This window comes from Otolemur garnettii, unplaced genomic scaffold, assembly GCF_000181295.1.
Source record: "Otolemur garnettii isolate 467f Iridium unplaced genomic scaffold, OtoGar3 scaffold00121, whole genome shotgun sequence".
Classification (NCBI taxonomy): Eukaryota; Metazoa; Chordata; class Mammalia; order Primates; family Galagidae; genus Otolemur; species Otolemur garnettii.
Genome location: NW_003852516.1, coordinates 1,525,458 through 1,548,875, shown reverse-complemented (window position 1 = coordinate 1,548,875; position 23,418 = coordinate 1,525,458). Strand labels below are relative to the sequence as shown.

The window sequence follows — 23,418 nt, the reverse complement described above, 5'->3', positions numbered from 1 at the left end:
GTACTAAATAAAAAATAACATAGTCATAAAAACCAATGAATAAATGCAGTTCTATTTAAATATATGTTTTCAAATATAAGTTTGATGAATATTATATTATAGAATAGCAAGATATAATTGCCACAATAAGCATATCTCTCTAATGAAAAGATGGAGTTTTAGGGTAAATTTCAAAGTACAATTGATTGAAGAAATATTCAATAATATTCTTCCCCTAGTTTAAGTAAATTTTGTTGAAATAGTAATCCAATAACATGTTTAAAAAATCAAGAATTTATATAACAAAAATCTGAGCATGTTAATATATACTATGACTATACTCATTTTCTTGATTCTTCCAAAATATAATTCAGTGCTAAATACTGCGTTGTAACCATGCCCAAATACACAGCAGTTCCGTACCTAATAAGCATATGTTAAAATATTTTTTTAAATGAAAATCATTTTTATTACAATATTTAAACTTTTAATTATGCAGTAAGTTACCTGGGTGAGCCAAGCATTCCACATAATTAAGAAAATAAGAAAGTATAATCCAACAATCGCTTGTGTAAAGTCTTTAACATACTAGAATCATTGTAGTAATTCACATCATGGTCAAATGTTTATTATTACACAAGTCAGATACACCCAAGCCTCATACATTTATCACGTGCACTATGAAGAAATCAACATACTCAAACATTTGTTTACTGAGCCTGGTTATCTTATTGCCCAAGCGAGTATATGTAAGCCTTGTCACTGGGCATTCTTTACCCAGAATGTTATTAATGATCAGAGCTTGTCCTGGGGCAGTCATTCTCAAACTTCCCTAGGCAGCAGAATCACAGCTTTCTGACCCTACACCTAGAGTTTCTAATTTGGTAGGCCTTGTATGGGGCCTAATAATTTGCAATTCCCAGGGAATAATTTTTAAAAAAATTATTGTAGGAAATATCTACAATTTCCCAGGTATTACTGACCCTGTTGGTCCAGGGACCATATGTTAAGATCCACTAACCTAGAATTTTGCATTTTTATTTATTTATTTATTTATTTATTTATTTTATTTATTTTATTTTTTTGCAGTCTTTGGCTGGGGCTGGGTTTGAACCCGTCACCTCCGGCATATGGGGTCAATGCCCTACTCTTTTGAGCCATAGGCACTGCCCCTTTGCCTTATATGTTATATGAGAAACAGATAGGGATGCTTATATAATTCTTGGTCTCAGTTATTGCAGAGAATGGCTGCAAATTTCTTACACTATGCTAATGAGATTCTGAGAGATAGTAAGAGATAGTAAGTCCCTCTGTTCACATTCTTTAGGACCAAAGATAAGTGGGTACGTTAATCTGTGCTTGTCATCTGGAATGTTTTTCATTTGTAATCAACTCTTGACAAGCTTCCCTGATCAAATTTAGAGGAAAGGTCCCCAGAGGGGTCCACGGGCTCATAGGAGAGTTGGCTTCACACACGACTCAACTGTTCTATTTTGGCCACAGAGAAAAGCTCCTTTTGTCACCAGCCTCAATCATAGCATTTCACATCATTCAATCACATTTTCTGTTCAAGACTGCAGGAAAGAATTTTCTCTGAGTCTAGTTAATTCATCATCATACGAATGTCAACAATTCTGTGGTTCCTCTGGCCTCAAGCTAACATATTTAGATTCACAGATTTGTTCTTTGTTCATTTGGAAAATTTTGTCTAGTATCTAAAGATGTCAGGAGAGAGTCACTTTTATATATTGTTTTCTGCATAGCTGCCTTAATTTTCCTTTTGTTAGTGTAGACTTTTTCCAGATTCAAAACAAATAAACAAAGAGAAGCATTGGCCATGGGCTTAATGAATGGTTCTCTGTATTAATTATTGCTTTTTAATTGGCTCCCCCACTCCCCAGAAGTAGAAAACAATGCAACTTAAATCAAAATGGAAATAATAATATATTTTAAGATTCATGGGGCTTTCCATGGAACCCAGGGACAAGATCATAGTTAAATATCTGGAACAGCTCAACTAAGACTTGAATCAGCTAATGACTCAGACTTCCATCCAGGCTTCTGCCTGCAAGTTACTTTGTGATTGTTCTTTGTTGCAAGCTGGTTATCTTTGCTCTCCCCTCACGATAGAATATGTCTGCTAACAGTTCCTAAGCTTAGATTTTCCATTCTTTTTCTCAGCGACAGACTGACAGTTCTAACAGTCATCTAAGTTTTAATTTTACAGTCTCTTTCTCAGAGACAGCATCTGAAATATCCAGGGAAGTCCTTCTATAGTTTGAGTCAGATGCCCATCTGGGAACTGAACAGTGCATGTGAACACAGCGTTTTGGCAGAGACATTTCTTTGTGGACGGGGAGATTTGAACAGACAAAAATCTTAAGTCCATTCCACACACACAAAAAATTTTAATTAACTTGTTGTATTTGTATAGCATCAATTTTACTATGTTTTGTCCTACATTTTTTTCATATCTGTGACTCTAGAGTATAACTGAAATTAAATATGTAGGCGTCAAGGGCAGCACCTGTGGCTCAAAGGAATAGGGCACCGGGCCCATATGACAGGGGTGGTGGGTTCAAACCCAGCCCTGGCCAAAAACTGCAAATAAAAAAAAAAAAAAAACGTAGGAGTCAGATAGTCTAGATTTCAGTTCTGTCTCTGAAACGTTCTGATGCTTTTAATCTCTCTGAGACCATCCTTTTCAGCTGTTAAAGGAGAAATTAATATCTGCTCTAAGTTAAATGCAAACACAACTGTGTGCCTGGCACTTCCCTGGTTTCTAGGAGTAATGTGGCTAAAACATATATCCACCCTTCATGTTTCATGAGGCAATAGAAGAAATAATGTATTCCTTAAAATTCTATACAAATATAAAGTTTTTAGTTTTTTAAGTTTTGAAAATTTTAAGATTTCTATTTTGTGATGTAATTACCTTTATATATATGCACACACAGATATTTACTAATTCTCATGTAACGGTCTCCTTATCAAAGAGGAATGATTAACCTATGATAATGAGCTTCTGCAGATGGGTAAGACCTACTCTATGATTGCAGATATAGTGTGAGTTTAGTTTGCCTTTATTATTTCTAAACATATTTTTCTACTTTTTTGAATGGGAGGGGCCTTCTAGACCCCTAATAAACAAACTAGGATCTGTGGGCCAATTCTAGGCTGCTGTCTATTTACAAATAAAGTTTTATCGGAATACAGTCGTGTTCACTGGTTTATGTATTATCTATGGCTGCATTCAGGCTGTGACAGGAAAATTGAACACTTGTGAGAGAGAACAAATGGCACGCAGACCAAGTATTGTTAACATGTCCTTTATGAAAAACTGTGGCATTGCCTGGCAGAGTTACAAACACAGTGGACTAGAATGATAAGGGATTTCAGCGGGGATACTCCCGCCAAGTGACTCCAGGAACCTATAGGGTCATGATTTATCTCTGATCACCTTATCAGTCCAGCCCTTTGAGAAATTCTCTGCCCATGCATTTTTTCCCCCTTTTTCTCCCAGTTATATAACTACTCTCGTTGTTTTAGTAAGTCTCATTCTTCTTTATTTCCATGGCTTCGGTCTCTGTCTGGAAGGCTTCCTTCCTCCTTTCCTCTTCCCCTCTCATTTTTCCACATATAATCCCCATATTTGAATTGGTTGCCCCTTTCAAGCTCCTATTACAAAGCTACAGTAAAGTACTGTAATCTTGCTTCATTGGCCCCAGACTGAATCCCTTATGGTTATCTTCTCAGTGACTGATCAAACATAGGTTGTTACTTAGTAGCCCCTTGGTGAAGAGTTAAGGTCTGAGTGAGGGAAGGAAAGAATGGGGAGCCCCTCTTGATATGTGGAATGCATTATCTAGTGAGATTAAATTGGCACATGCTTACTACGCCAAATAATAGAAGAAATAGAATATCATGCTTTACAAGTCTTTAGAAGAAGGAATATAGTTTCTATGTGCAGTAACAGTAAGAAAAATCATGAAAGAAAGATTAATTTAACTGGCACAAACATGAGCTCTGGTATGGGAAACATCTACGTGGCTGGTACTGACAGCCTCCCAAGGTAGGAGGACTTGGTGGCAGGGTCTGATCAGAAACCGTAGACATTACAAAACCTGATTGTGTCAGCTCATAGAAAGGATCGCTCTCTCTCAGCGGCTGACCAGTGTTAGACAGAATCTCGGGACTAAATGTCAAGTCAGTTTACAGTGAGAAATGTAATTGCCTCAAAAATGAGAATGTTTGAACCTACTTGACAAGGACATTCTCTTCCCATGGTTAATCCATATCTGCATAGCCACTCCATGCATTTCAGTGGGGAGAGTAAGACATGCCCTGAAAGGGTGGCACTTGTGGCTCAAAAGGGTAGGGCACCGGCCCCATATGCTGGAGGTGGTGGGTTCAAACCCAGACCCAGCCAAAAAAAAAAAAAAAGAAAGAAAGACATCCCCTGAAAATATGTTTTATTGAGAAAAAATAAATATAAGACTGTCTAATTTTCGGGGAAACACGGTATTAATACATTCAACCAGGTTAGACAATCTGACACATCTCTGCTCTGTTTCATAGTATGTTCATTCCATAGTTTGACTTTCTACAAGAAGTTCCCTGATTCTTATTTCCTGTAATACATATTTCCAGAGGGCAGAGTATACTGATGAGTTCTATTTTCTAAAGTCTCTATACAAAATTAAAAATGTATATGGAAGTTATTATACAGACAAGCTAATTCATATTTCTATGATCAGAAGACATCAAAAAAGTAATAGAGAAGATACTTTCCAAAAAAAGGAACAGTTTTATAATACGAGAAAATAACTCCAAATAGAGTAAAAGTTAACGATTTCAGTGGTTATTTTTTTATTGTTCATTGAAGGCTTATTTTTAAAGGTGGAGGTAAAACATATATATATTAAAATATCTCAGAATAGAGAAAGTTCAAGTAATTATAGTATATAAATTGAAGGATAGTTTTAGAAACATTAAACTGTCAAAATGACCATGAAGAAAATAGCCAAGAAAAGATAACAATGTAACATTAAGCAATTATATTAAAATTGAAAGCTTGATTATAATTACACACCCCAAATGTGTTATATAACAAGAGTGGAAAGATGTCCCAAGCATACTGAAAGTAATTTTATTTGTGAGACTAAATTTGAACATACAATCTTTTTCTGTTTTCTTTTTCTGTAATTATATTATTTTTAAAACTAAGATTAAAATAAATGTTAATGTCTTTACTGTTGCAAATGGCGTATGACTCAAATAAAGCTGAAATTCATAAAATTGAAGGAAAGGAACAAGCTCAGAATGAGAGATACAGTATAAGGCTGTTTATGTAAAATAACACACAAAGCATTACCATCTATTGTTTATGCATACATATGTAAATATGGGGCAGATACGGTAAAACACAAATGGAAGGAAACAAAAGCTCGAGGATAAAGGTTGACCCTGGAAAGCAGGGGAGGGCTTCAACTGTATTCATAATATTATATGTCTTAAGAAAAAATGCAATCAGTGTAACCCGGTTTCTTGTACCCTCAATAAATCCCCAACAATAAAAAAACAAACAACAAAAATTACCTGTAGTCAACATGGCAAATGTCAACATCTTGAAAATTCAGATAGTGCACATATGACTGTGTATTAGCTATTTCCTATAAATATTCTTTCCTCTTTCTTTTGTGTTGGATATATATATATATATATTTTTTTTTTTTTTTTTTTTTTTTTTTTGAGACAGGAGCCTCAAGCTGTCCCCCTGGGTAGAGTGCTGTGGCATCTCAGCTCATAGCAACCTCCAACTCCCGGGCTCAAGTGAGTCTTCTGCCTCTGCCTCCCAAGTAGCTGGGACCACAGGCGCCCGCCACAATGCCCGGCTATTTTTTGGTTGCAACCATCATTGTTGTTTGGTGGGCCTGGGCTGGATTCGAACCCGCCACCTTGGATGTACGTGGCTGGCACCTTAGCCACTTAAGCCACAGGTGCCGAGCCAGGATATATATTTTATTTAATGAAGAGACCAACAGATTCACAGCAATGTTGACAGAGCTGAACCTGAATCCTAAATAAATTATGAAAGCGCTTCATATGTACGTCTTTATTTAAAAGTTAAAAAAATAATATTTTGGTGTGGCACCTGTGGCTCAAAGGAATATGGCGCCGGCCCCATATGCTGGAAGTGGCGGGTTCAAACCCAGCCCCAGCCGAAAACTGCAAAAAACAAAAAATAATACTTTGAATTTGCTAACCTTTATTCGACAGACAATTCTAATTTGAAAAGAAAAATCAGGGAAAATGTGATACCGACAGTTCGCTTTGAACAGGTGAATCAGTACAGTGTAGAAGTGAAATTAAAAGTGATTTTTGAGGAGTATCATTTTCATTTCAATTATTATCCTATTGTTTACATTTACATCATGATGTTTATTTTGTATCATTTATTGGAATTAGGACTTAGGGCTGCATTTATTACAACACTAGTTATGTTATTTGAGATGCAAATGTAATTTGCACAGAAATTTACTAAGAAAATCTAGGTGCAGTTTGACCTGGAAGTGCTTATGACATGGAACACTCCTCTTGAAAAAGAACTCTTTCTTTATTTAAAATAATTACCTTAATAATGTACTTAGCCATGAAGTGTATAAGCAAGATAACAGGTATCTGGAGAAACAAAGTTAAATTTCTCTGGAAAAGTAACATAACAGATTTTGACTCTTTTCTAGAAATTAGGAGAGACAAATATCTTGGAGATTCTGAGGTAGAGTTCTAAAAATAAAATGAGAGGGAGAGGATCTCATGAGGGAAGAAGGATGGAAAAATCTTATGATAGCAGAGGAGGGGCAAGGAGAGTGACCAGTGGGGAAAATTTGGTGTCTAGGCTAGCTGGAGAATTTCAAGGCAGTATAGCGGAAGATTCAAGTTGAAATTTTAGAGTCTTCTGCTTAACTTTCCTGTCACGCCTAAATCCTCAGGGAAATTCTCTTTGATGTGGAAGTAGAGGTAGGAAAATTCCTCAGAAAGGAGAGCTGTGGTGTGTGGTGTTCAAGGTGGAAATGAAGTGGTATGGAGAGAAAGGAGCCAGCCCAGGGTGCCAGGGTGCATTCATTTCATGTGCTGCCATCACAGTTGTCTTGAACCATGTGGTTTACAAACGAAATTAATTTTCTCAAAGTTCCAGAGCCCAGAATTCAGAAATCAAGATGTTAACAAGGTCTTGCTCCCCCTGAGGGCTCTGGGGAAGATTCCTTCCTTGCCTTTCTCTAGCTTCTGATGGCTGACAGCAATTCTCGGCGTCCCTTGACTTACGCCCACATGACTAATCTCTATCTCTGTCGTGACTGGTTTCCTTCCTTCGGTCTGAGTGTCCTTCTCTTCTGACAGATATTAGGGCACGCCGTAATCCAGTGTAATGTCATTTTACCTTAATTACGTCTGCAACAATCCTACTTTCAAATTAGGCTACCTTCTGAGGTTTTGGGGGGACATCAATATTGGGAAAGACTGTTAAACCATAGAGGTGGTCAAGAATGGAATAAGATACAGGAGAATAAGTTGTAGCTTTCATTTGAGAGCTATAAATTAGTTTCATAATAGGGCTGTGTACGTTGGATACTTTTTCTTCCATTCTTGTGATACTTTGCTAAGAAGAACATTTTCCAGTTCCATCCATGTAAACATGATGGGGAGGGGAGAAGGGCGGCTGGGTGGTGGGAGGGTGACTGGAAAGATCACCTACACGGTCTGTCTAACAAGGACACAAGTGAACTTTTCTAGAACTAGAGTATAAATGTTTTAACACAGTAACTAAGTAAATGACATAAAGTCTATGTTAACCAGCTTGATGGAAGTATTTCAAATTGTATATGAAAACACTACACTGTACCCCATGTTTGCATTAATGTATACAGCTATCATTTAATAAAAATAAATAAAAAATAAAGATATAGGAGAATATAATTGTTCTCTACTTTCCTTACTGTGCTGTACATAGGAGGTACCGGAATGGCCTGAGAACACCCGGTTTGTGCTCAAACAATTTTATTTCAATGTTAAAGAACCAAATGACCCCCCCCCAAATTGAACACTGCAGAATAGCCGGGTGGTAGATATTTTGGTTATGTTGGAAATTAGTTAGTGTGATCATGTTATCATACTGAGCACTTACAGTTCAACTACTGAACAACTACAATAAAGATTACAAATTTGTTGCTTCAAATAAACTCTACTAAGATGATATTGTATAAGTCTAACTTAATTATGAGTAAAAGTAAATTACTTCAAAGCATGAAAATTAAAAAGTAGAAGGTGGTCGTTATTTCTTGCATTTAATGGGTCCGTTTTGAATCGAACCATGAGACAGGACTTCAAGATAATCTTGTTAAAAGAAATGATAAATTTATAAGATGAAAGAAGAACTTGGAATTTGAAATGAATAAACCCGCCCTTGTATAGATCACGATAGGGAAGTGATTGCTAAGAATAAATCTCTGTGGGAGGAAAAAAAATAAAGTCAAAGAAGAGAAAAGCAGAGTGTGTCAGCACACAGCTCCCTTCAGAGTATCATGAGCTACAAGGCTGGGCCCACCTCTGGATTTCCAAATTGCCAATTAAAGAAAACCATTAGCATTGCAAGGAGCATACTATTGCCTTCAATGATACTGTTCTTCTATTAGGATATTTGCTATCCCTTTAGAGCAATTTTTGTTATTATTTAATATTTCATTACTTTATAAAATCACTCAGGTTCTAGATTTACTTAGAAAGAATTTTAGAACTTTATAAAGGAGACTTTTACTTGTGTAGTCTATTTACAATTTTGTGTTCCACTTAAAACCCTGGGATGCAAAAAATAATCAAATCATCCATTAAGATACTGAACAGAGCTTATTTAGGAAGCTTCCATCATGAAATAGCATAAATTATTTTGCTGTTCTTTCTGATTTCTGGAAATGCAGGCCTGTGCCAGACCTTGCACAAGTCCTAGCGTCCCTCCATAGGAGCTGTGGAGACAGTGATAGATGATCTAATCTCTTTGCACCTTCATTTCTTCATTTATAAAATAAATCTAACACCTACCTCCTAGGACTGAGGTTTCAAATGTGACAATATGCGAAAAAAATGTGTTTTAAACCGTGAAGTATTCTATAAGCAGGAATAATGGAATTATTAATTATAATTTATTTTGAAAGTTATTCTGGGAGCTCGTGAAATCATATAGATGGTAGGGGATTTGAGATGTGGCTCTTACAGAGAAAAATGTCCCAAATTTGACCCATTAAAGTTTAATCTGCCCAGTTATTGGCAGGGCCAAAAACTCAGTACAGAATTGTCTGACTCTTTATGAAAAGAATATAATTTTCCAAGATAATTGAGTGTTTGAACCTTGACTTGGAGGTAATCGAAAGTCAATTTCCCTTCTCCATGACACTGTGGGCTATATTTTGTCTGTGCTCATAACTGTGCAGGTTTCTGCAGATGCAGCCACACTGACTTACTGCAATTCGTAGAAGACAGTACAGTCTATAGTCTTCATTACATCTGCACCTAACAGGAGAGATTGTAATTCATGTCCAATAGTGGTGCCTAGAAGTATTTAGGGTCAGATCACTTAAAGTCTCAAAAATCCAGCAAATCCAATTCTCTCTTCCACAAAACACTGCTTCTATTTGCTTAGCTTAAACCTTGATGATTTGGGAGGCTGAGCCTGTAGCTCAAAGGAGCAGGGCGTTGGCTCCATATGCTGGAGGTGGAGGGTTCAAACTCAGCTCAGGCCAAAAAAAAAAAAGAAAGAAAGAAAAGAAAAAAACTGTTGCCAATTTTATTGTAATCAAAGTAGATAATCTTTTAGGAACAAGAAAAGAATACAGAATGACATATTTTGTTTGAGTAAGGACAGAAAAAAAGAAACCAAAAAAAACCTGTAAAAAGTCGTATTACCAACATCTGTAGTTTGGGGATTTTGTTATGTGGGGTAATCTTACAAAACAATACCCAGTGTGCTCAATACTATTAGGAAATCAATCTATAATCACCGACACTTTCATATGAAAGATAAAACATAATTATAGCCCAGAAAGAAGGAGAGAAGAGGAGGCCAAAGCAGGCAGGGGGGAGGATGAGTGGAGGGAGGGTAATTGGTGGGACCTCACCTACTGTGCATATTGCAAGTGTACATGTCAAATGTATTAATAGTAGAGTATAAATGTCTAAACACAGCAGTAAGTGAGGTGAATGATGTGTTAACCAGTTTGATGTAAACATTCCAAATTGTATATAAAATCAGCACATTGTGCCCCATAAATGCAGTACTGTACACAGTTATCATCTAATAAAAAAAATAAAAATGGTATTACCTCAACACATAGGTGTCTACTTAGGTTGGGTGCCCAATGCTTTCCGGCAAAGGAGGTCCCAGTTCTTACTCATCAGAGAAGGGGCAGGAATTAATGTCGTAAACAAGCTCTGTCTCTACACTAGAAGGCAGGAGACCCGGCACTAGTCCCAGCTGTGCTGCAAATGGGGTTTATGACTTTGATCACACTACTTTCCCTTAAATTTCTTGCTTTGTTATGGCGCCTTTTGTAATTCTCTGCTAGGAGTGTGGCAAGGGTTAGTTTATTTCGCAAATGGACTTTGAATTGGTTTGAGGGGTCAAGTCAGGGTAAGATGTAATATTTTATCCCTAAGTGCTGGCATTAAAAATCAGATAAACCAAGATTAAAACTCTGGACCTACCCCATAGAGGCAAGTTGTGTGATTTTACAAAGTTTACTTAACTGGTCTCCGTCCTCATGGTGAGGGTTAGGATGTGAGTCTGAATAGAGATAGGGATTGTATAGACGTGTGCTAACCACGAGCTCCAGAACTGATGACAATCTCGGTTGGAATTGACAAGGCATATGCTCACCTCATTTTATTGCACTTAATTTTACTGTGCTTCATAGATATTGTGTGTTTTTTTTCCCCTAACAAATTAAAGGTTCGTGGCAACCCTGTAACCAGCACATCTGTTGGTGCCATTTTTCCAACATTTGTGATCACTTTGAGTCCCTGCCTCAGATTTTGGAAATTCTCACAGCCTTTCAGCCCTTTTCATGATCATACAAAGAGGTTTCAAAGAGTTTGGGGGAAAAGTAAATTGAAAATGAAAAGCAAAATTTTATTTCTCAACATGAGCCCCACCAAGGTTACACGTTAACAGGATGATATCCGTCCTTCAGTCCACGGCCAAAGTCCTGGGCATTTAAAGGAGCTACCTTTTTTTACATTATTAACTGAAGAAACACGGGAGCTTTAAAGATTTTTTTTTAAGAATAGGGAACAAAATGAGGTCAGAAGAAACGAAATTAGGACTGTCAGGTGGATCATAATTTCCCATTAATACTCTCACAATATTGCCCTTGTGTGATGTGAGAAATGGGCAGGAACATTGCCTGAAAAAACTCTCTGATGATGCTTTCACAGGTGTTTTTCTGCTAAAGATCTACGGCTTTTCCTGTCTTTCCCAAAACACTCTCATAATAAGCAGATGTTATCACTGTTTGGGCATTCAAAAATACTGTCCCCATGACCTTGTTCTTGACAGGACTCCTGTTGCTTTGACTGGACCATGTCCCCCTCTTGGTAGCCATTCCTTTATTGTGCTTTGTCTTCAGGATAGTACTAGTAAAGCTATGTTTTATCTCCTGTCACAGTTCTTCGAAGAAATGCTTCAGGTTCTTGATCCCAGTTATTTAACATTTCCTTTGAAAGCTCTGCTTTTGCCTCCAGCTAATCTGGATGCAAGGATTTTGGAACCCACCAACAGGAACTTTTTCAGTCAGAATCGTGTGAGCTGAACCACTTGAGACGTCTATGATGTCGGCTATTGTTTTTGCTATTAATTTTTGGTCCTCTTCAATTAGAGCACAAACAAGATTAATTCTTTCTTGATAAGCTGATGTGGATAACCTGCTGCTGTTGACTTCATCTTCAACATCATCTTATCCTTCCTTAAAATCAGTTATCTATCTGTAAATGGCTAATTTTGGTCATTGTCCTCATAAGCTTTGCATAAAGCATCGATGATTTTACCATTCTTCCAGCAAGCTTCATCATAAATTTGGTGTTTTTTTCTTCTTTGATTTAGCAGAATTCATGTTGCTCTGATAAGGACTCTTTAGTGCCCCAAACTATATCCTGTTCAGATACATTATAACATGTTAGTACAAGTTTACATTAGTGCAAGATTTTTTCAAGTCCATGCATAGTTGTTTCATACGTGTAATACTCATTTTCCATGAATTTTTTGAAGACCAAATAACATCATTTGTTATGGTGATCAGTGGTCTTTGATATTCCTATTGACATTGTCTCAGGGGACCACAAACCATTTATAAAATTTATGGACATGGTTTTATGCACAGCAAAGTTATTTGATAAATGTTGTGTGCATTCTGACTGCTCCACCATCTGGCCATTTCCCCATCTGTCTCTTTCCCTCTCCTCAGGGCCTCCCTATTCTTTGAGACAATAATATTTAAATTAGATTAATTTTTAACCCTACAAGGGCCTCTAAGTGTTCAAGTGGAAGGCACTGACTACATGTCTCTCACTTCACATTAAAAGCTAGAAATTACTAAGCTCAGTGAAGATGGCACATGAAAAGCAAACAAAGGCTGAAAGCTAGGCCTCTTGTGTGAAACGTTTAGTGAAATTATAAATGCAATTAAAAGTTTTGAAGGCAATTAAAAGTGATATTCTGGTAAACAAACAATTGATAACAAAACAAACAGCCTTGTTGCTGATATGGAGAAAGTTTTAGTTAGTGGTTCAGACAGATGATCAACCAACCACCCACAATGTTTCTTTATGCCAAAGGCTAATCTAGACCAAGACCCAACCTCTCTTCAATTATCTGAAGAGGTGAGGAAGCTGCAGGAGAAAAGTTGGAAGCTAGCAGAAGTTGGCTAATGAGGTTTAAGGAAAGAAGCCATCTTGGGCGGTGCCTGTGGCTCAAGGAGTAGGGTGCTGGCCCCATATACTGGAGGTGGGGTTCAAACCTAGCCCCAGCCAAAAACTGCAGAAAAAAAAGAAAAGAAAAGAAAAAGGAAAGAAGCCATCTCCATAATATAAAAGTGCAAGCTGAAGGAACAAATAGAGATGTAGAAGCCGAGGCAAGTTAACCAGATGACCTAGCTATGGCAACTGATGTCAGTGGCTACTTTAAAGAATAGATTTCAATGGTTAGGAGACAGCCTTCTACTGGAAAAAGACTCTATCAACGACTGTCACAGCTTGAGAATTCAATGCCTGACTTCAAAGCTTCTGTGAATAGGTTGACTCTTTTGTTATGGGTAATGCAGCTGATGACTTCATGTTGAAGCAAATACTCATTTGTCATTCTGGAAACCCTAGGGCCCTAAATCTGCCTGTGTTCCATAAATGAAAAAAAAAAAAAGGCCTATATAAAAGCCTATGTCTCCACAGCATAGTTCACTGAATATTTTGAGCCCATGATCAAGACCTACTGCTCAGAAAAAAAGATTTCCTTCAAAATATCACTGAATGCACCTGATAACTGAACTCTGATGGAAATATAAAAAGATATAATGTTTCTGTCATGCCTACTAACACAACTATTGATCAAGGAGTAATTTCAACTCTCTTATTACATTTGAAGTTTATTTTTTAAGGCTAAAGCTGCCATAGATATAGTGATTCCTCTAATGGATCTGGGAAAAGTCAACTGAGAACCTTCTGTAAATGATTCGCCATTCTAGTAGTCATTATGAGAATAAATGACTCAAGGGAAGAGGTAAAAATATCAACATTAACTAGAATTTGGAATAAGTTGATACCAGCCCTTTGAGGTGACTTTGACGGGTGCAAGATTTCAGTGGAAGAAGTCACTGCAGGTACAGCAGAAATAGCAAAAGAACTAGAATTAGAAGTGGAGCCTCAAGATATGTGAATAACCAAATTACTGTACTCTCATTACTAAACTTGAATGGATGAGGAGTTGCTTCTCATGCATGAGCAAAGAAAATGGTTTCTTGAGATGGAAACCACTCCTGGTATAAATGCTGTGAACATTGTTGAAGCGATAAACAAAGGATTTAGAATAGTCCATGAACTTTGACAATAAAGCAGCAGCAGGGCTTGAGAGAATCGATTCCAATTTTGAAAGAAGGTCTAGTATGAATCAAATGCTATCAGAACATCCTACTACAGAGAAATCTTTTGTGAATGGAAGAGCCAATCAATGTGGCAAATTTTGTCTTATTTTGAAAACTGCCACAGTCGCCCCAATCTTCAGAAACCACAGTGATAATCAGTCAGCAGCCATCAACCTCAAGCTCCACCAGCAAGAAGGTCACAGCTCTGTGAAAGCTCACATGATTGTGAACTTATATAGCAATAAACTCCTACAATACTAAAGCAGATACATTATTTCTTTTAAAAACACAATACTATTTCACACTTAATAGACTTTACTTTGTATGCTCTGAGAAACCAAAAATTTTGTGTGACTTGCTTAATTGTGATGTTCACTTGATTGCCACCATCTGGAACTCAACCCACAGTATTTCCAAAGCATGCCTGTTTTAGTTACACACACTATTAATCGATTGTGTTAATGGAATGTGGTGTGCTTGCAAGCAACAATTTTTGGCATCACAGAAAGCTTTGAACACCACATAACTATCGAGAATGTGCAGTATTGATCTAAGTTGCCTAAGAGCCATCACTGCTTAGGTGTTTTCAGCTCTGCTAACTCATAACTAGAGCTACCGAGAAAGTACATTGTAGAGTTACAAAAGAGATAAGATAAAAAACATAAAAGACATCATCACAATCAAATGATAGCAAAAACTGTTAAAGCTGATCCAGTTACCAAAATAAAGATTGAACGTTAACAGGTAGCTCTTCCCCAGGTGCTCATCAGTAACTGCTCATTAGTGATAATGGAAGCTCTGTGAGTATTCCAGGAAGTCTATGTTTCTGAGTAATGTGCTTCAGGGACAGCTTGGAGGCAGTCGCTGGAGTTACGTTATGAAGGTGGAAGTATAAGCAAATACTGATCAATTGAGAATGCTTATTTGGAATTTGATCTGCTGTAAGAATGTTTTCTTTTTTTTATTAAGTCATTTGTACATAGATCATGAATACATTTATGTCATTATGGGATTCAATGTGTTGATTATTTGTACAAATTGGAGTGCTTACACCCCACTAATCAACATAGCCTTCACCTCATTCACCCAATTACAGCATTAAGACATTTGTGTTCTATACCTGACAGGTCCAACTTGCAATGTGCTCCATAGGTGTGGTCCCCCTGCTGACCCTCACTCTATCAACACACCGCCCCTCCCTTCCCCTCTCCCTTCCCTTCCCTGCCTAATCCTAGGCTAAAGTTGTGTTTCATTTTTCATATGCAAATGTGAGTGATTATAAATTGGTTTCACAGTAGTACTGAGTACATTGTATATTTTTTAATGTTTTATCTTCTTATCAGGTCTTCAAATGATTAGGTCCATTGTAGAAGGCCAGCTTGTTGTGTTTATTACAAATCTCTCTCTTTTTTCTCTCTTCCCACCTTCCTCTCTCTTTCTCTCCCCCTCCTTCCACCCCCTTCACACTACACATTACTACACGTTTGTGGTATTTACATCTATCAATACATATGTAGCACAGGAATATGGGAATATTGAATGGAGTTATAGGGACTTTGGTGATTGGCAGACCTGGCTTTGAGTCTCTGTTCTTCCACGAATTAGCAGTAAGCCTCAATTTCTAACCCACAAAATGGGGATACTGATAGCGCTTCACTCAGAGTCTCTTCTGAGGATTAGATGGAATAATGCGTCAAAAGCACCTGTCACACCACAAGGTTCTCTAAATGTTTATTATCGGAATTATTTGGTGATTGGAGAAGGAGGTCTTACTGTGATCAATGGAATACTTTGGGGAAGACCAATTTTCATTTAAGATTGAGCTGAGTCCTCAGTAGAAATCAAATGAACTAAAAATCGATTTTTTAAAAATTATTGTATGGGGTTCAAAATAAGATGATAATTCAAAATTCACATTTTAGTTATAGTCTAACTGGACATAAGCAAATCTTGGCAAGAAATACTACCAGACCACACACTGGCAACTGGGATATTTAGGACGGATCTCACACAAGTGTTTAACTGAATGGTAGAAATTCTGCTTGAGTGAAACACACACTCTTTCAAGTTTGGGTGAGAACACAGTAGATGGTCTATTGTGACCATCATTGAAGCTTTGTGCAGACTTCTCTTCATTATTCATTATTATTATTATTATTATTTTATGGAGACACAGTCTCACTTTGTTGCTTGGTAGTGTGCCATGATGTCATAGCTCATAGCAACCTCAAACTCTTGGGCTCAAGCAATTCCCTTGCCTCAGCCTCCCAGTAGCTGGGTACTGGTGCCCTCCACAACAATCCGCTATTTTTAGAGATGAGGTCTCACTCTGGCTCAGGTTGGTCTCCCGCCCGGAACTCAGGCTATCCACCGCCTCAGCCTCTCAAGTGCTAGCAGTATAGGCGTGAGCCACCATGCCTGGCCACCATTATTTGTTATTAAAGTTGCTGTAATTGCTGCAGTTGAACTGGGCATTCACCATCTATTTTTGCCAATAGAGAGAAAAGAAGTCTTTCTCCCCTAAATTGAAAAGTTTGGATTAGTATTTCACACTTAACAATCTAGGGAGCTAAATCCACTGGAATTATCTCCCAGAATCTCTGAGATCAGGGTTTTCTGTGGCCAATGTGAACCAAAGTCTGCTGAATAGTTTCCCATGGGTCTACCTGGTCTCCAGTGCAGAGTGGGATAGGAAGTCACATCAAATTAAATCCTTGGCAAAGGATTCAACTTATCTCTAGATGTTTGCATTAACTGGCTATTCGAAGTTGTTAGTTTGCTAATATTTAAGACTATCTAAAAGACTGGCTAATTCCTCCTTCCCCCTCGCCCCCCGGAGATTTTAGTGTCATGTAGACATAAACCCAGAGTACTGTTGACAATTCTAATTTGGTTCAACCCTTCTTGGAACTTTCTCATCAGCAGTGTCTTGGGCTCATGCTTTGTCCTTCGGAGACTGGACTCGTGTTTTATTAGTCTGACATTTTGTTCTGACCCCTGTTGACAGCTTCTGGCCTCTGGCATGCACTCTGTTCAGTGGCTTCTTTTATTTATAACTAAAGCTCTTGTGCTCAGCTCTGACAAACTCTCTGATTTGTGCTCTGGTCACACTTGCATTGCTCTATCTAATATAAAATCTTCTCTTTTCCTCTAGCATCTCTCTTTTCATCGAGGACATTTATTTGGCTTCTTGCATTTTCATTTTGCTCTCACTCATGTTCTGATTACAGATTTAAAATGTCTGCATTCTACCAGCAAGGAATAGCAGTTCCAGGTTGGAGAGACCGCTGAGGACCATCCCTTACATCCTCACAGTATTTTATAGTTTTACAGAGCATCTTCACACACAGTATCTTAGTCCATCCTCACAGCACGGCTGTGAGGTGGGAGTTAACATGTCCAATTTACAAGGGAAGAAGTGGGAATGGTGAGACGCCCATGAGCACACTACTCAGAATTCTACTAGAACCTCAATGGTGAAAACTACGTGTTCAAAGTTAAGGGAGAGAAGACTTGTGAAAACAGTCTTTTAATCAGTAAATAAAAACTCAAAATAACATGGAACCCCACATTCTTCCTATTCCTTTTCTGTCTGCCTTTTCTTACTTTCTCTCTTTCCTCATTTCTTCCTCTTTCTTCACTGATATAAAATATCTCTAGTTCTACTAAGTATTTCTTTTTCTTTGGGGTATATATAGATTCTTGAAGCATCACACACAAAGAACTTTTTGGAATCAAAAGAAATCAGCATTATTTTTGAAGTGATCGAGATGTTTTCGTTTGAAATGGCCAAGTAAAATAAGAAAACAAGTTTTGGGTTTGGTTTAAATGTTTTAAATACGTTGTCCAAGTTCCACTTTACCTCATTTTGAAATTTAAAAAGGAAATATGCTCCAAATATTTGGAGAATAATATGAAAAGGGAAACTAAGTCAATAAATCAAAATAAATTTTAAAAAATATTCTAAGAGATTCAAAAATCTTCACCTCCTCTGAATATCTATCTGGCCATATTCCTCCCACCGTATAACTTTGATATATTATAATTGCCCTTTTATATATTATTTTATTTTATCCTTGTAGGTCTCTCAGGGACAATCACTATATAAGGCCAGGGACAATATTTATCTTATTAGCTGTTATATCCAACTCACGGTAGTAAGAAAATTAACATGCTAAATGAATGAGTGAATAAATGATTGAATGAATGGATTTTCTTCTATGTCTTCCTTATTCCTGGTTGTGAACAATGTTTTGAATATAAAGAACCCACATCTCATCAGCGCCCATGAGATTTATCCTAGAATCCAATGGATTAAAGTGGGTTCAGCAAGAGTCTAGGTGGGTGGGTAGCAGAGAGCTCCTGCTTGGTATCTGAGGACTGGCTGGAGCAGCAGATGGTGCTAGGGGATCGGGGTGAAGGTGGGGTAACTGGAGTAAAGAGAAGGAGCAGAGGCCTAAATAGCACCAAGGACCAGAGAGAGGAAGTTCATGTGGAAGTCAGGGATGTCATAGGAACCAAGGTCATTTGAAGAAGCCACAAAAGGATCTTAAAAGTCAGCTGTGCTGGTGACTTGTACAACCTGAAGGGCCTTTTAATGAGAAAATACCAGAAGGCGTCTCGCCCAACCCAACTGACCTTAAAAGGGCCCAGGGAGCTGCCCTGGTCCTGACTCCTATGTAAAAGAGGCAATTGATGATTGCTGTTATTATATATAAATCATGCCTGAAAAATATTTTAAAATGTATTAAAATAAATCAATAAAAAGTTTCATATATCAGAATTAATTTTAAAATGTGAGAAATTGGCCAGATAGCATAAGTTGGTACAGCCTTTGTTAGAGCCAATTATGAGAATTCATCAACTTGTCAAATGTATATAACCTTTGAACCATTGATTCTACTTATAGCAAATTCCCTATTAAATAAAGTATTCCCACAAGATCACACATGGGAATGACTAATGTAGCCTTGTTTATTAAAGCCAAACCAACGTAAACAAAAATCATTAAGTGTTCAGGACTAGAGGATTGAATGACTATGTTATGGTAATCTCGGTACAGCTGTATAATGAAATAATAATGTGTAATTATTGAGGGAAAAGAGTTAGAGGCCTATGTAATGACGTAGACAGATGATTGGAATACTAACTAAAGCAAAAAGCACAACATACTATAGTGGATGTTTATGTATATGATTCTTTTTTAAACATGGAGTTGTTTTATACTTTACATGGAGAGGGCATGAAGGGGGAATTCAGGGACTAAATACGCTTTTACACAGAACATCTCTCTTACTGACATCTTGAAGAAAAAATAAATTGGCTCATAAATACCAAAAGAGCCATGAAAACTCTAACCAAAAACATTTTGAACGTATCTGAAAAATATATTCAAAGCATTTGATAACCTCGGGTAACAGGAGACAGTGTGGGCGCTCTGTTTACAGACTAAAAATAGACAAGTTTTCTACTGGCCACGTTTGACTAGAGACAGTGTTCAGAAGCTCGGAGGAAGCCCCAGGAAAAGGAAATAAAGCAAACAAAAGATAAAAATAAGGGTAGAGATAAAGATACACATAAAGATAGGGAAGAGAAACTTAGAAGAGGATCTTAACCAAAAATAAATGGAGTGAAAAGGAGAAAAAAGGGAGATCGGTGGCAAAAAATGTTTACAGCAGACAAAAGTGACCGTCTTAAAAAAATGACACAAATGAGAAAAGACACACACGTTTCTATTGTCTGAATATGATGAGAACAACAGAGTTAGTCATTAACTAACTAAAGCGCTCAAAAGACACACAATGTAATACCCTGTGTTACAGGGAGGAAGGGAGGTGATGGAGGGTTCGTGGTGTGTAACTCACCTTTTGGGAGTGGGGCACAATTATAAGAGGGACTTCACCTGACAATGCAATCAAGGTAACCTGGTTCTTTGTACCCTTAATGAATCCCCAACAATAATAAAAAAAAATTCTAAGGGGATAATTATGTTTCTATTATGATAGCATAATGTGCTATCTTTCATAGCTATGTATAAATAAGAATGCATATTCTGGGTGGCACCTGTGGCTCAAAGGAGTAGGGCACCGGCCCCATATGCTGGAGGTGGCAGGTTCAAACCCAGCCCCAGCCAAAAACTGCAAAAAAAAAAAAAAAAAAGAATGCATATTCCCTGCCTAGAATTTGCTATTTCTTAAGATGAACAAAACTGAAACATAGAATTTAAACACAAAAAATGACAAGGATACAGCTGCTGATTAAAACAAAATCGGAAAATATCAACATAAGCAGGGTGCTCAAATCTTCCACTGATTTGGTGGCTGCAAGGAATCCGTGATGAAAAGTCTTCACCTTATGACACATCACTTACATGTGTATTCTACCTCCCATGTAACTTTACTGCTAATTTATTTCAGAAGCCTTTATCTAATGTGTCTTTTCTCCAGGTAGTAATTGAAAATGAAATTATTAAAAGTAATAATTACCTTATTTGTTTTACTTAACTGAACCTGTTATAGTCATATTAAATATTTTTGGTAGACAAAAATCAAAATACAACTGTACACAGTCTAATATTTGTTGAATTACAGTGTTGTTTATATAAATTCTAATAATCTTAACAAAACGGAAGAGAAAGTTTCCTGGTTATTCTAATGGCTACTTTAATGGCTGGGATTCTCAACCATACCCCAACTTGTCAAAACATGACATCTATACACAGTATTAGGTTAAAATAATTTTTTTTTCTTTGAGACAGAGCCTCAAGCTGTCCCTCTGGGTAGAGTGCTGTGGCATCACAGCTCACAGCAACCTCCAACTCCTGGGCTCAAGCGATTCTCCTGTCTTTGCCTCCCAAGTAGCTGGGATCACAGGCACCCGCCACAACGCCCGGCTGTTTGTTGGTTGCAGCCATCATTGTTGTTTGGTGGACCCAGGCTGAATTTGAACCCACCAGCTCACGTGTATGTGGCTGGCGCCTTAGCCGCTTGAGCCACAGGCGCCGAGCCTAAAATAATTATTTTTACTAAGGAAGAGAAATTGGTACTGTACATTTTTAGATAATGACTACTACTAGAGACTGATAGACTTTGGTACATAAAGGGATTCATCATAATAAGTGAAGATAATGATCCCTCTGGGTGTGTCACTATTTCCATAGACACACATATCATGTAGCTCCTACTGGGAATATAGGAGGAGAAGCCTGTATTTGATACTAAGAAGCCAAGTTGGTGTTCTTCATCCCTCTTTATAATTATTCCATTCCATCATTATACAATCAGAGGAGGCACACCAATTACTCATGGCATGACAATTGAAGACATCTAATATTTAGCTGCTGCTACCATCCACTTTAAAGATTGTTCTTCTTCTTCTTCTTTTGTTTAGCAGGCCCAGGCCAGGTTTGAACCCGCCAGCCCCAGTGCACAGGGCCAGTGCTCTAACCGTTTAGGGACAGGCACCCAGCCCCCTTGAAAGATTTTTTCATTGCAACATGAGGTCAGCATTCTGCTGATAAAGATTCCTAGTGTCAGATTCAGTTGCAGGTTTAAAGGTCTAAGGCATGGGGCAGCACTTCTCAAAGTTTTTAATAAAACAAAACAAAAAAATCCCAGCCACGGCAGAGTTAATCTTTCAAAGTTCTTAAGTTATCCAAATTCTTCTATGTGAGGTTTCAGTTAGCTCGGTCAGTAAGGAGGCTGTAATTGTTTTTATTCATAAGCTTGATTTTCCCTCAGTGAATAGAAATTGACTTGAAAATGGAACAATTTTCTGTGTGGAATTTTTAGCAAATAGTGCTCATCACAAAAACAAAACACAAATGGATAATGAGATTGAAAGAGTCGCTTAATATGATCTATTTGTTTTACTCCAATTAGCATGCTTTGTTTGTAGAAAACAGCGGTTGGTTTCCCTAGAATCTCCATGGATCAATACTGACGTTCTTGAAATTTATCTCAAGCTCAGATCACTAACGTTACAAGCTTAGATGTTATAAAAGATGCACACAGGAAACAAAAAACTATGCACTTACTTGTTGTGCTTCTACTCCCCTTTTCCCCCTTCTGGCCTTTTTGTCCGGGATTTCCTTGAAAAAATGCAAAAAAAAAAAGAGAGAATGTTTTTCACCAGGGCAATTCACAATGTTGGTTTAAATGGAGATACAAGGTAATCAAAAACATCAATGCATTACAGCCTACAGGTATTTAAATGTAACAATAATGTCAGTGCTAATAATAATAATAATAGATTAATAGATATTACTTTTGAAGCCCTGTCATGTGCTAGTATTTCAAATTACTTGTGAGGGCACTAAACCTCCAGTTTTCCTACAAGAGGCAACGCTGAAATGTAAGGAGTTTGTATTATATTCATGTGTCCTCTCCTCCTCTTTCTGTTTTCCTCCCATCCCCAGAAGCCTAGTGCCTTCCATCACATCCCACACCTGGTTTTTTCCATTCGCATCACAATTTATCTTATTTTGCATTTCTTGAAAGTGGAGCATTCCAAAGACTAGATTTTCAATGAATTGAATTTCTGGGAATGCTGAGATTCTGATAACCTCAGTCATGGGGAAGGTAGGAAGAACCTGGGAGCATCCAAACCTCAGGCGGGGCACTTTTGGTTTTGAGCAATCTCGTGCATTTGCACAGGGGTATCGTACCACTAGTAGAATTTCATACAAGGGTCAGGACTTCAAATGAATGTGGCAACATTGCTGGACCTTGTGCTAATGAAGGTCAACTTCACCTATAGACCAGAGTTCTGCAGGAGAGCTTTCTTTAGACCCAAAAGAGCTATTAATGGTGGCAATTTCATCTCATGAAAGTGGCGCTGCCCTTGCCTGTTGATTCTTCTTCCAACAGTCATCAGATACCTTGCAAGTCCTTATCATCTTGGCATAAATGCAGGGCTGAACCTACTGTCGTCAGCCTCTAAATCAAAGGCTTGTTTTTGACTCTCACCAACGAGTCAAAGACTTGCATCTTTTCATCCAAGAGTTCAGAGGATGTCATTTAAAAATCATGAACTTTGAAAAATAATGACAGTTTTAAAAATTCTTGTTTTGAATTATTTTGTTCTGCCATTTGCTAGGGAATGTGGCTTGGGACAAGTCTTTAAAAATTCTAGCCTTAAGTTTATTCTTCTACGAAAGGAAAAAATAATATCTTCCATCACTGCAAAGCTGCCTTGGAAATTAGCACAATGGTCATAAAGCACCTTGTCTATACGAGACGTATGTGAGAGATGGTAGCTCCAA

At 37.6% G+C, this 23,418-nt stretch overlaps 1 protein-coding gene across 3 annotated transcripts in view; it reads right to left on the bottom strand.

Moving 5' to 3' along the window:
- The window catches only part of MSR1 (macrophage scavenger receptor 1), a 72,515-nt gene that overhangs the window by 14,517 nt on the left and 34,580 nt on the right, over positions 1–23,418 (bottom strand). For 2 of the 3 annotated variants that reach the window (XM_023517808.1, XM_003797676.2), the window contains exon 8: positions 22,192–22,245. In XM_023517808.1, coding sequence (XP_023373576.1) covers positions 22,192–22,245 — 54 coding nt within the window. Of the gene's footprint in view, positions 1–11,192; positions 12,178–22,191; positions 22,246–23,418 lie in introns of those variants that run through there. The other variant, XM_023517809.1, reaches the window with a different exon arrangement.